General features: G+C 37.7%; 1 protein-coding gene across 6 annotated transcripts in view; it reads right to left on the reverse strand.

Moving 5' to 3' along the window:
* The window catches only part of tmem232 (transmembrane protein 232), a 93,759-nt gene that overhangs the window by 49,267 nt on the left and 32,454 nt on the right, over positions 1 to 12,038 (reverse strand). For 5 of the 6 annotated variants that reach the window (XM_069892693.1, XM_069892662.1, XM_069892709.1 and 2 more), the window contains one exon: positions 3,764 to 3,921. In XM_069892693.1, the coding sequence (XP_069748794.1) occupies positions 3,764 to 3,921 (158 nt within the window). The remainder of the gene's footprint in view (positions 1 to 3,763; positions 3,922 to 12,038) is intronic. The other variant, XM_069892673.1, reaches the window with a different exon arrangement.

A 12,038-nucleotide genomic window follows, 5' to 3' on the forward strand; every position in this document is an offset into this window, starting at 1 on the left:
TTTCAACCTTAATTTGGATTCAAACATGGATAAAACTGGGAAATAAATTAACAGAAAGAACAAATTAACCAAATTTATAATTAAATCGATGCAAGAAATGCAACTTTTGGATATATGGAGGAAACAACACCCAAAGGAAAAGGAATATTCATATTATTCGGGTAGACATAAAACCTATTCCTGTTATCAGCTCGCATGCAAGACAGAGTTAGAAAAACAGAATATAAAGCTAGAATATTATCGGACCACTCACCCCTGATATTGACAATAGAGTTAGAGGACATCCCTCCAAGAATGTATAGATGGAGTTTAAACTCCATGCTACTTAAAAGGCAGGATTTTAGAGAATTAATTGAAAGACAAATTAAAATGTACTTTGAAATAAATGTGGAATCAGTGAAAGATAAGTTTATACTATGGGACACAATGAAAGCGTTTTTCAGAGGGCAAATAATAAGTTATGTAACCAAGATGAAGAAGGACTACAATCAGGAAACAGAGCAGTTGGAAAGGGAAATAGCAAATGTAGAAAAAGAATTAGCAATGAAGGAAGACACAACTAAAAGAAGAGAATTGGCAGATAAAAAAATAAAATATGAAACACTACAAACATATAAGCTGGAGAAGAACATAATGAAGACAAAACAGAAATATTATGAACAAGGAGAAAAAACGCACAAAATTCTAGCATGGCAGCTTAAGACAGAACAAACTAAGAGAATGGTATTGGCATCAAGGAAAAAAGACAAACAAATCACATATAATCCAACAGAAATTAATGAAAACTTCAGAGAATTCTACGAACAATTATACCAAACTGAAAACGAAGGGAAAGAAGACAAAATAGATGAATTTTTAACTAAAATTGAACTACCGAAATTACAAATAGAGGAACAAAATAAATTAACAGAACCATTTGAAATAGTAGAAATACAAGAGATAATAAAAAACTACCGAATAATAAAACACCAGGAGAGGATGGATTCCCAATAGAATTCTATAAAACATTTAAAGATTTATTAATTCCTCCCCTCTGGAAGTAATCAACCAGATTGATAAAACACAAAGCTTACCAGATTCATGCAAAACAGCAATAATTACAGTAATACCAAAGACAGGGAAAGATCCACTCGCACCAGCGTCACATAGACCAATATCTTTACTTAACACAGACTATAAGATAATAGCTAAACTATTTGCAAGTAGATTAGCCGACTATGTAGCAAAAGTAGTAAATCTAGACCAAACTGGATTTATTAAAAAAAGACGAACAACAGACAATATTTGTAAATTTATTAACTTAATTCATGCAGTAGAAGGAAATAAAGCTCCAACAGTAGCGGTTGCTTTAGTCGCAGAGAAGGCCTTTGACAGAGTAGAATGGAATTATTTATTCAAACTACTACAAAAATTCAGTTTACCAGAGAAATATATTAATTGGATTAAAGCATTATATAAAGGGCCATTGGCGAAAGTGACAGTGAATGGATATATATCAAAACAATTTAACTTAAGCAGATCAGCAAGGCAGGGATGCCCACTATCGCCCTTATTGTTCGTGTTACCCATAGAACCACTAGCAGAACTGACAAGAACAGAAAATAAAATAAAAGGGATAAAAATAAAAGACAAGGAATATAAAATCAGTTTATTTGCAGATGATGTTATAGTATACTTAACAGAACCAGAAATATCAATAAAAGAATTATATAAGAAATTGAAGGAATATGGAGAAGTGTCGGGATACAAGATTAACGTAAATAAAAGAGAAGCAATGCCAATGAATAATGCGGATTTCTCAAAATTTAAGAAAAAGTCATCATTCAGATGGCAAATGCAAGCAAAACGATACCTAGGTATACAAATAAATAAAAACCTCGGCCATCTATATAAACTCAATTATTATCCACTAATGAAAAAATTACAGGACGACTTAGAGCATTGGAAAGACTTACCACTAACACTAACAGGAAGGATAAACTGTATTAAAATGAACATTTCCCCAAGGATACAATATCTATTTCAGGCATTGCCAATACACTTGACAGAGAAATTCTTCAAGGAGTTAAAGAAAATAATAAGGAAATTTTTATGGAAAGGGGGGAAACCGAGGATAGCACTAGATAAATTAATAGAATGGTATAAACAAGGAGGCTTACAACTGCCAAACTTTAAAAATTATTATAGAGCCGCACAATTAAGATACCTATCAGATTTTTATCAAACAAGGGAAAAGCCAGATTGGACTAGATTAGAACTAGATAAAATAGGGGAGAAGATACCCGAACATATATTATATAAATGGGATGAAAAATTGGTACAATGTAGGAATTCTCCAGTATTACATCATCTGCTCAATATTTGGAAGAAGATTCATGTAGAAAGGGATAAAACAAATTACCAACTACCAAAACTAATACTGACGCAAAATCATCTAATCCCTTTTACAATAGATAACCTTTCCTTTAGAGAATGCGAGAAAAAAGGGATCAAAAGAATAGAAAATTGCTTTTCAGGAAATAAATTATTATCCTTTGAACAAATGAAGGAGAAATATAATATAACTCAAGATACAGTGTTGGCATACTACCAACTGAAATCCTACTTGAAGGACAAATTGGGAAGCAGTCTGAGGTTACCAGAGGAAAGTAATTTTGAATATGTGATTACAGACACAATGATAATCAAAAAATTAATAACAAAAATGTATATTAAACTACAAGAAATGGAGAATGAGGAAACAAATGGTAAAACCAAACAAAAATAGGAACAAGATCTAAGCATAAAAATAAAGAATGAAACATGGGAGAAACTATGCTCGGGAACTATGAGAAATACAATAAACACGAGGTTACGTATGATACAATATAACTGGAAACACAGGCTATACATTACACCTCAAAAGTTAAATAAATGGGACCCAACAGTATCTGACAGATGTTTTCGCTGTAAAAACGAAATGGGAACAACAATTCATGCAATCTGGACATGTGAGAAAGTGAAAAAATTTTGGGAAGATCTAAACCAGATATTAAATAAAATCACAAAAAGCAATATACCAAAAAACCCAGAGATCTTCCTCCTAAGTAACATAAAAAACAAAGAATTTGGACTTGATTTGGATGGTGCACAAAAAAGATTTGTTAGGATAGCCCTAGCCGTAGCAAAAAAATGTATTATGTCAGCCTGGAAATTAGAAGATAACTTGAGAATACAACAATGGTATATAGAAATGAATAAATGTATTCCATTAGAAAAAATAACATATAATTTAAGAAATAATATTACAATATTTGAACAAATATGGGAGCCATACATGAAACACAATAGAGAAAACCTACCGGGGACATCTAACACCTAAAATGACAGAAGGAGAAGGGAATGAAAAGAATTGACTCAGTGGAATTTCTTGTTTATTTTTATTGAGTGACAACATTGTTTGACGGGTTTAATGTATCTTAGATTCTGAACTTTAAATGAATGGGAGGGGAGGTAGGGAGGGTGGGGAGAAAATGACACTTTATATATTTGAAAAGGAAAATGTATGTATCTTGATCAATGTGGTTTATAGTGTGAAAAATAAAAAAATTTAAAAAAAAGGAAGAGTATTTGAATTTAGGTATTTGTGAGTCAGGTTTTTCTGGAGAACTTATCAAAACATTCTAAAACACACGTGTAACATAGAACTTCAATCAATTTTGTGACAAAGTGTTTTACCCTCTTACTATGCTTCTGTATTTAAAGTTTTCACTTAATTAAGTACCTTTATAATTTTGACATGGCGCATGTTGAGATGTGATTGTGTCACAGTATCTGTACAAATCCAGTACAGCACAGACTCTGCAAGGAAGAACAAAACTGGAATCTGTTCTCGATGAAATGGTGCATGGTCCAAAGAAATCAAGAGAATATCCAAAGCTTCTTGAGAAATAAAAAATAAATTACATTAGTACTAAAAATAGTGCTAAATTAATATTCTCCAATTTAATTTTAATTACTATTTAATTAAATATACTGTATTATATTTTTTAATTAAATATTAGATTGGATCAATATCAAAAGTCTTAAATTCAAAATAAATCTTGGCGTGTAACTGGGAACTAAAAAGAAACTGTTCAAATTTTTTTGTACATCTATTTTCTGATGGAAAGAAGATTAATTAAATTTTCTTTAGCATGTTCGCTAAGACAAATGAGAGATGTCACAGAAAGTACAGTATACTTGACACCTATTTGGAGCATTAATCAAGTTTTATCCGGGGTCAGAGATACCAAAGGTGTCGACCCACTATTCCTTCAGGAGGGTGGATTACATTAGAGACCTTTTTAAGGTCTCCAACACTCTATGTATTAATGAATGTATTGGAACCTGTATTCCACTAAGAGGCTATCAGAATTTTGGATGCCAAGCACTTAATTGCAGCATATAATATTCCAAATATTTTGAAAGGAAATAAGGAAATATAGTTCTTCATAAGTGGAAAAAAAAATCACTTTCATCCAACCAATTTTTAAACATAAAACTTATAGGCCATTATAATTATATATATATTTTAAGTATTGCTTGTTTGAAACCATCCAGTAACACTTTCTTGATAATCATGGTTAGATTTATATTTAACAATTAAACCGTCTCTGATGGCATCACTGTTTCCAAGCAATAGGTAGATTTACATGATCACTCAAACGTACTATTTACAGATGACAAACTTTTCATGGATTGGTGCAGATACAATAATTTAAAAGAGGCATATTATCTACACTAGTACTCTGTTTATTGCAGTATTAGAGCACATGTGGTCCTCCATCTCAAACAATCACTGGCATGTACCCTCTGTTCTTTAAAAGAGAGATTTGTTAGGGCTGCCCATGAGTTTCTGGTGCAATCTCCTGTTTGATGATTGTGAACATCAAAAAAACTTGGTGATAATCACTGCCTTCATTGCTCCTGGGTGCTGCTGTGCAAGGAACCAGGAACATTGTTGGTCCTCCTTTGGCATTGAACTATTCTTAAGAGCTGGTGTTGGGAAAGCTGGGGCCTATGGGGTGGTACCTTGACCAGTGAATGTGGGACATTTCTGGGATGGCAGAATGATATATCCCTTTTTCACAGAGATCCCACTTAATTGGTGTGTTAATGACCCATGTTTAAAGCCAGGTCAGGTCATTCACACTGAACCAAGAAAAGAAAGGTAAGTGTGACCTTTTATATAGCGACCCAGCATTCCGAAGCAAAAGGAGGCAGTTCCTGCAACATTACACTGTCAGGATCCTGAGTGATGTATAATGTACACGCCGGGCAGAGACCTTGTCGCTGCTACTTCAAGTTTGAATCTCCCGCTGGTAAGTCACATGCATTCAATGTCATCATTGCATCTTAGCCTTTGACCGTCCTGGACCCGGGAAGGCAGGTAAGCCTTTTACACAGGAGCCGACGCAAAACTCAACAGCTCTGCTACTACCTATTTGGGCAGGTAATACATGAGATGAAAATAACCCCTATCCTGTGTTTATTACATTCACATGGGTAAGTGAAGTGGTTAAAAGGCCATTAATTCCCATCCTTTAACAGCTGTGTAAAAGGAGTAAAAGAGATCTCTAAGCAGAGGGGAATTCTGCAGATAAACAGAGGGAGAAGGAAAGACACCAGGTACTATCACATCCAAGATTATATCAACATCAGGAACAATCACTATCAGTCACGAGCATTATCCCATACTCATCATGGCAGCTCACAGGCACCATTCTAATGAGTAGGCCAGATGAGTGACCTGACCGTGGTTCAGTGAGCCATTTATGAGAGGCAGAGAGAAGAAAAATGCAATGCAAATAGGATAGACTATAATCAAAAGACACTTTTCACAGTATCAAGGATTGAGAGTCCCGAAGGCTGTGGTGTCTGCCCAGGTGCCTGGAATATCTCATCTGAACTGCAGAGGGATTTTCAGATTTCAGACATTCTCCCTGTGTCTGCGTGGGTTTTCCCTGGGGGCTCCAGCTTCCCCCCACCTTTTGAAACTTACTGGGGGTGTAGTTTAACTGGGTGTAAATTGGGTGGCATAGACTTGTGGGACAAAATGGCCTGTAACTGCGCTGCATGTCTAAATTTAAAAAAAAATAAAATTAAAGATTTATTGTCAGAGTACATACATGACATCATCGACAACCCTGAGATTCTTTTTTTCCTAAGGGCAAGGCAGAGTTACCACTTATTGGTAGTGCACAAAAAAAATCTGTATTAAATGTACACCTGTAAACAAATAAAGAAATGAAAACAAGCTGTACAATACAGAGAAAAAAAATTTTAAAGATGCAAAAGTAAGAGTCCTTAAATGTATGCGTCTCTGATTAAGTTTGTTGTTGAGGAGTCTGATGGTGGAGGGGGGAAGCAGCTGTTCCTGAACCTGCTGGAATGAGTCTTGTGGCATCCATACTTCTTTCCTGATGGTAGTAGAAGTGAGGACAGAGTGTGTGCTGGGTGATATCGGATCCTTGATGATCCCTGGTGCTCTCCAACAGCAGTGTTCCCTGTAGATGTTCTCAATAATACGAAGGATTTTGCCTGTGAAGTCCTGGGCTGCATCTACTGGCTTTTCCAGGGCTTTAAGCTTAGGGGTATTGATGCCCCCATACCAGACTGTGCTATAGCCAGTTAGCACACTTTCCACCACGTATCTGTAGAAACTTGCCAGGATTTCCAATGTCATACCAAACCTCCACAAATGTTGGGTCCAGGACTAAATTGGAGAAAGGGCAATTTTGAGGAAATGAGAAAGGATCTACAATCCATGGATCTAGAATGCATGGATTGGGATAGGTTGTTTTTGGGCAAGAATGTGAGAGGTAAGTGGAAGACCTTAAAGGTGAAATTTTGAGAGTACAGAGTTTGTATGTCCCTGACAGGATTAAAGACAAAGTTACCAGGCAGAGGAAACCTTGAATTTTGAAGGATATTTGGATCTAGTTCAAAAGAAGAGAGGTGTATAGCAGGTATAGGCAACATGGAGCAAATGAGGTACTTGAGGAGTGTAAAAAATGCAAGAAAATCTCAAGAAAGAAATCAGTAAGGCTAAAAGAAGACATGAGGATGGTTTGGCAAACAATGTAAAGGTAATTCTTAAGGGTTTCTACAGGTATATTAAAAGCAAAAGGATAATAAGGGACAAAATTGATCCCCTCAAAGATTGGAGTGGTTGGCTTTGTATGGAGCCAAAACAAAGATGGGGGCATTCACTCAGGAAATTGGCACAGAGTTGTGGTCGTGGGAAGTAAGGAAAACAAGTAGTGAGGTCATGGCACCTATACAGATTAAAGAGGAGAAGGTTATAGTTGTCTTAAAAGCAAATAAGGGTGGATAAAATCCCCTTGGCCTTACAAGATATTACCTAGGACTTTGAGGGAGGCTAATGTAGAAATTGTAAGGGCTCTATCAGAAATATTTAAAATGTCTTTAGCCACAGGTGTGGTGCTGGAGGGTAGTTCATGTTGTTCCATTGTTTAAAAAAGGCTCCAGAAGTAACCTTGGAAACCATAGGCCAGAGAGCCTGACATCAATAGTAGGTAAATTAAGAGACTGGATTAGGGATAGTCAAAATGGTTTTGTGCCAGGTAGGTTGTGTTTAAACAATCTTATAAAATTTTTTGAGGAGGTTATCAGGAAAGTTGATGAAGGAAAATCTGTGGATGTTGTCTATATGGAATTTAGTAAGGCCTTTCACAAGGTTCCACATGGGAGGTTAGTCAGGAAGGTTCAGATACTCAGTATTCATGGGGAAGTCGCAAATTAGATTCAAGAATGGTTGGACAGAAGCCAGAGAGTAGTGGTGGATGATTGCTTCTCAGACTGGAGGCCTGTGACTAGTAGTATGCCTCAGGGATCAGTGCTGGACTATTGTTATTTATATCTATATCAATAATCTGGAAGATAAGGTAGTCAACTGGATCAGCAAATTTGCAGATAACACTAAGATTGGAGGTGTTGTGAACCGAGGCAGTTTTTAAAGCTTGCAGAGGAATCTGGACCAGCTGGAAAAATGGAAGATGGAATTTAATGCAGACAAATATGAGGTGTTGCATTTTGGAAGGACAAACCAAGAAAGGACATACACAGTAAATGGTGGGGCACTGAGGAGGATGGAGAACAGAGGGATCTTGGAATACGGATACATAGTTCCTTGAAAGTTGTGTCTCATGCAGATATGGTTGTTGGCCTTCATAAAGTATTGAGTCCAGGAGTTGGAATGTTATGGTCAAGTTGTTTAAGACATTGATGAGGCCAAATTTGGAGTCTTGTGTGTAGTTTTAGTCAGCTAACTACAGGAAAGATATTGATAAGATAGAGAGTGCAGAGATTTACTAGGCTGTTGCCCAGATTTCAGGAACTGAGTTACAGGTTAGGATTTTATTCCTTGGAGCATAGAAGAATGAGGAGAGATTTGATAGAAGCATTTAAAATTATGAGGAAGATAGACAGAGTAAATGTAGATAGTTTTTTTTTCCACTGAGGGTAGGAGAAATACAAACCAGAGGACGTGGGTTAAGGGTGGATGGTGAAAAGTTTAGGGGGAACATGAGGGGGAACTTCTTCATACAGAGAGTGATGGGAGTGTAGAATGAGCTGCCAGCTGAAGAGGTGAATGTGAGCTCAATTTTAAAATTTAAGAAGAATTTGGACGTACATGGATGGGAGTGGTATGAGCAGCTCTGGACTGTGTGTAGATCAGTAAGACAAGGCAGAAAAATGGTTTGGCAGAGACTACAAGGGCCAAAGGGGCCTTTTTCTGTGCTGTATTGTTCTAGGAAAGATCCTCCTAGTAAATCCTAGGAACTTTAATTTGATCACCCTCTACACCTCTGATCCACCAATGACACTGGATGGTACATCTCTGGTTTTCCCTTCCTGAAGTCCACAATCAGCTCCTTGGTTTTAGTGATATTGAGTGTGAGGTTGTCAATGTTGTACCACAGCCAAGTTTTCAATCTCCCTCCTGTATTCTATTTCAACGCCACCTTTTATACAATCAACTACCATGGTATTGTCAGCAAATTTGTTGATGTACCAAGTCACACAATCATGGGTGAATAGCAAGTAGAGCAGGGGATTAAAAATGCAGCCCTGTGGCACTCTGATATTGATGAAGATTGTGGAGGAGATATTATTCCCAATCCTCACTGATTGTGGTCTGGATGTGATGAAATCTGGGATCCAACTACACAGATGGGTGTTGAATATTAGATCTCGGGAGTTTGCTAATCAATCTTGAGGGGATGATGGTATTAAATGCTGAAGTGTAGTCAATAAACAGCATCCTAATGTAAGCATCTTTGCTGTCCAGATGTTCCAGGGCTTTGTGTAGAACCAGTGAGATAGGATACCATCCTGTTAGCGGATTAGAAGGGAACCCTATTGTTACGATAGGTGAACTGGAATGGATCATGTCACTGCTCAGTCAGGTGATGATGTTCTTCCACACCAGCCTTTCAAAACACTTCATCACTATTGATATGAGTGCCACTGGTCGATAGTCATTTAGAAGGTAACCACTTTCTTCATGGGCATCTATACGATTGGTGTCTGTTTGAAACAAATTTGGAGTTGGAGGGGAAAGAGTGAGTTGTTGTGATTCATATAGGCACCAACAATGTAGATAGAAACAGAAAAGAGGTTCTGTTGAGGGAATTTGAGTAGCCAGGGACTAAATTAAAAAGCAGAACCCAAAATGGTAATAATCTCTGGCTTGCTACACTGGCTACCTGCAAATTGGCACAAATAAAATTAAGGAGGTAAATGAGTTTGTTCAAAGACTGGACTGGAAGAAATGGGCTTGAATTTGTGGGACATTGGAACAACTCCCTCCTTCTGGTGCCAATGAGACAGGTTCCACCTGAACTGTGCTGGGACAAGGATCCTTGCAAATCACATACCTTAGATAGCGCTTTAAACTAACTAGTAGGTGGCTGGGTGCCACATATTGTAATAATATGGATGAAGCTGAAGGGAAGGAGAGCACAGTTCAGGATATTGAACTCTAGATACAAATAGGCCAGAAGGTTTAGAAAAGGGATAAGAACTTAAACTTGGTCAACATGGAGACAAATGTGCGAAGGGGCTGAAAGTGTTGTATTTGAGACAAGGTAGATTCACTTAAAGCACAGCTGAAAAATGGCAGGTTGTCAGTGGATCCCAAGAAAAGGGATGCTTCTGAAATGCCATTTAGAGCAGCTTGTGGCAGAGTCCACAAGGGAAAAGGCAATTCTGGATTTGGTGCTGTGCAATGAACCAATCTTCGAGAACTTAAGGTAAAGGAACCCTTTGGAGATTATCATAATTTGATAGAGTTTACTCTACAGATTAAAAGGGAGACTTTATAACGTAACTCCAGTGGCATGAGAGAATAGCTGGCTAAAGCGGATTAGAAAGGAACCCTAGCAGGGAATACAGTGGAGCAGCAAAGGCTGGAGTTTCTGGGAGTAATATGGAAAATGTAGGATGGATTTATTCCAAAGAAGTGCTCTAAGGGAAGGGTCAGGCAACAGTGGCTGACAAGGGAAGTCAAAGCAAAAGAGAGGGCAATACAGTCTGGCAAAAATTAATGGGAAGCTGGAGGTTTAGGTAGTTTTTTAAAAACCAATAGAGGCAACTAAAAAACAAACAGGGAAGATAAAATATGAAGGTAAACTAGAGGCAAAAGTGGACCTGAACCACTGAAAAATTATGTTGGTAATGGGGATCAAAGAAACGGCAGATGAACAGTTAGCATAGCAGTTGGCACAATGCTGTTAGAAGGGCAGTGACCCAGGTTCAAATCCAGCAGTGTTTGTAAGGAGTTTGTATGTTCTCACTGTGTCTGGGTGGGTTTCTCCAGGTGTTCTGGTTTCCTCCCACCCCTCAAAAACAAATGTGGGATGTAGGTCAAGTAGATGTAATTGGGCGGCATGGGCTTGTGGGTCAGAAGGGCCTGTTACTATGCTGTGGGGGTGGCCAAACTACAGCCCGCAGCTCATTGCCCATTCGTAAGTGGCCCAGGGTGAATTTAAAAAATAAAATAGAACATGGCCCGTTAGAATATTGTTTCTTACAATAAATTGAACTATTTCTACATTGTACTTCTTAGTTTCAACAGAAGATGTCGGTGTCATTTTGAACAATGAACAGACCAACCATTGCAATGATGCTCATCCATGAAAAATTGATTAAACATGCCAAAACCGAAAAGATGGAAACTAGCAAGGAAGTGTCGAAAATTTCAGACATGGTGGTAAAATGAATACTTTTTTCCACAGAAGTCAAAGGGGAAATTTGTTTGCTTAATTTGCAAGAAATCTGTTAACTTTAATAGCCTATCTTTAATAGCATTTCTACAGACTTACACATTCTCCATGTATTTGAGTGAATTTTCTCCGGGGGCTCCAGTTTCCTCGTTCAAAAGATACAGGAAGTGTAGGTTAATTGGGGGTAAATTGGGCAGCACGGACTCGTGGACCAAAATGGCCTGTTGCCATGCTGTATGTCTAAATAAAATTTCATTAAAAAAATATTGCATCCTAATCATTAAGGTGGACACTTGGGCCGCGAAATGTATTCACTAAGAATTGTGGAGGAATGTTGGAGATGGCCTTGTCCCATTCTTGATCTTTTCTCCTTTTCTTATTTTGCATTCAGCTTTTTATTTTGCACTGCTTTTTTAAATGAGAATTTTAGTTTTATTGTATTCATTTAAATTAAATGCAAGAGCGGCAGATACAGAAATTCCAACTGTAATATGTGTGCACATCAATAAACAGTTCAGTAGTGACATCGGCGGGCAGCAACCTCCTTTGAAGAAGACCGCAGAGCCCACCTCACTGACAAAAGACAAAGGAGGAAAAACCCAACACCCAACCGCAACCAACCAATTTTCCCCTGCAACCGCTGCAACTGTGTCTGCCTGTCCCGCATCGGACTTGTCAGCCACAAACGAGCCTGCAGCTGACGTGGACATTTACCCCTCCATAAATCTTCGTCCGCGAAGCCAAGCCAAAGAAGAAGTGTCATCTAGT

The sequence above is a fragment of the Narcine bancroftii genome, chromosome 1 (assembly GCF_036971445.1).
Source record: "Narcine bancroftii isolate sNarBan1 chromosome 1, sNarBan1.hap1, whole genome shotgun sequence".
NCBI classification, from domain to species: domain Eukaryota; kingdom Metazoa; phylum Chordata; class Chondrichthyes; order Torpediniformes; family Narcinidae; genus Narcine; species Narcine bancroftii.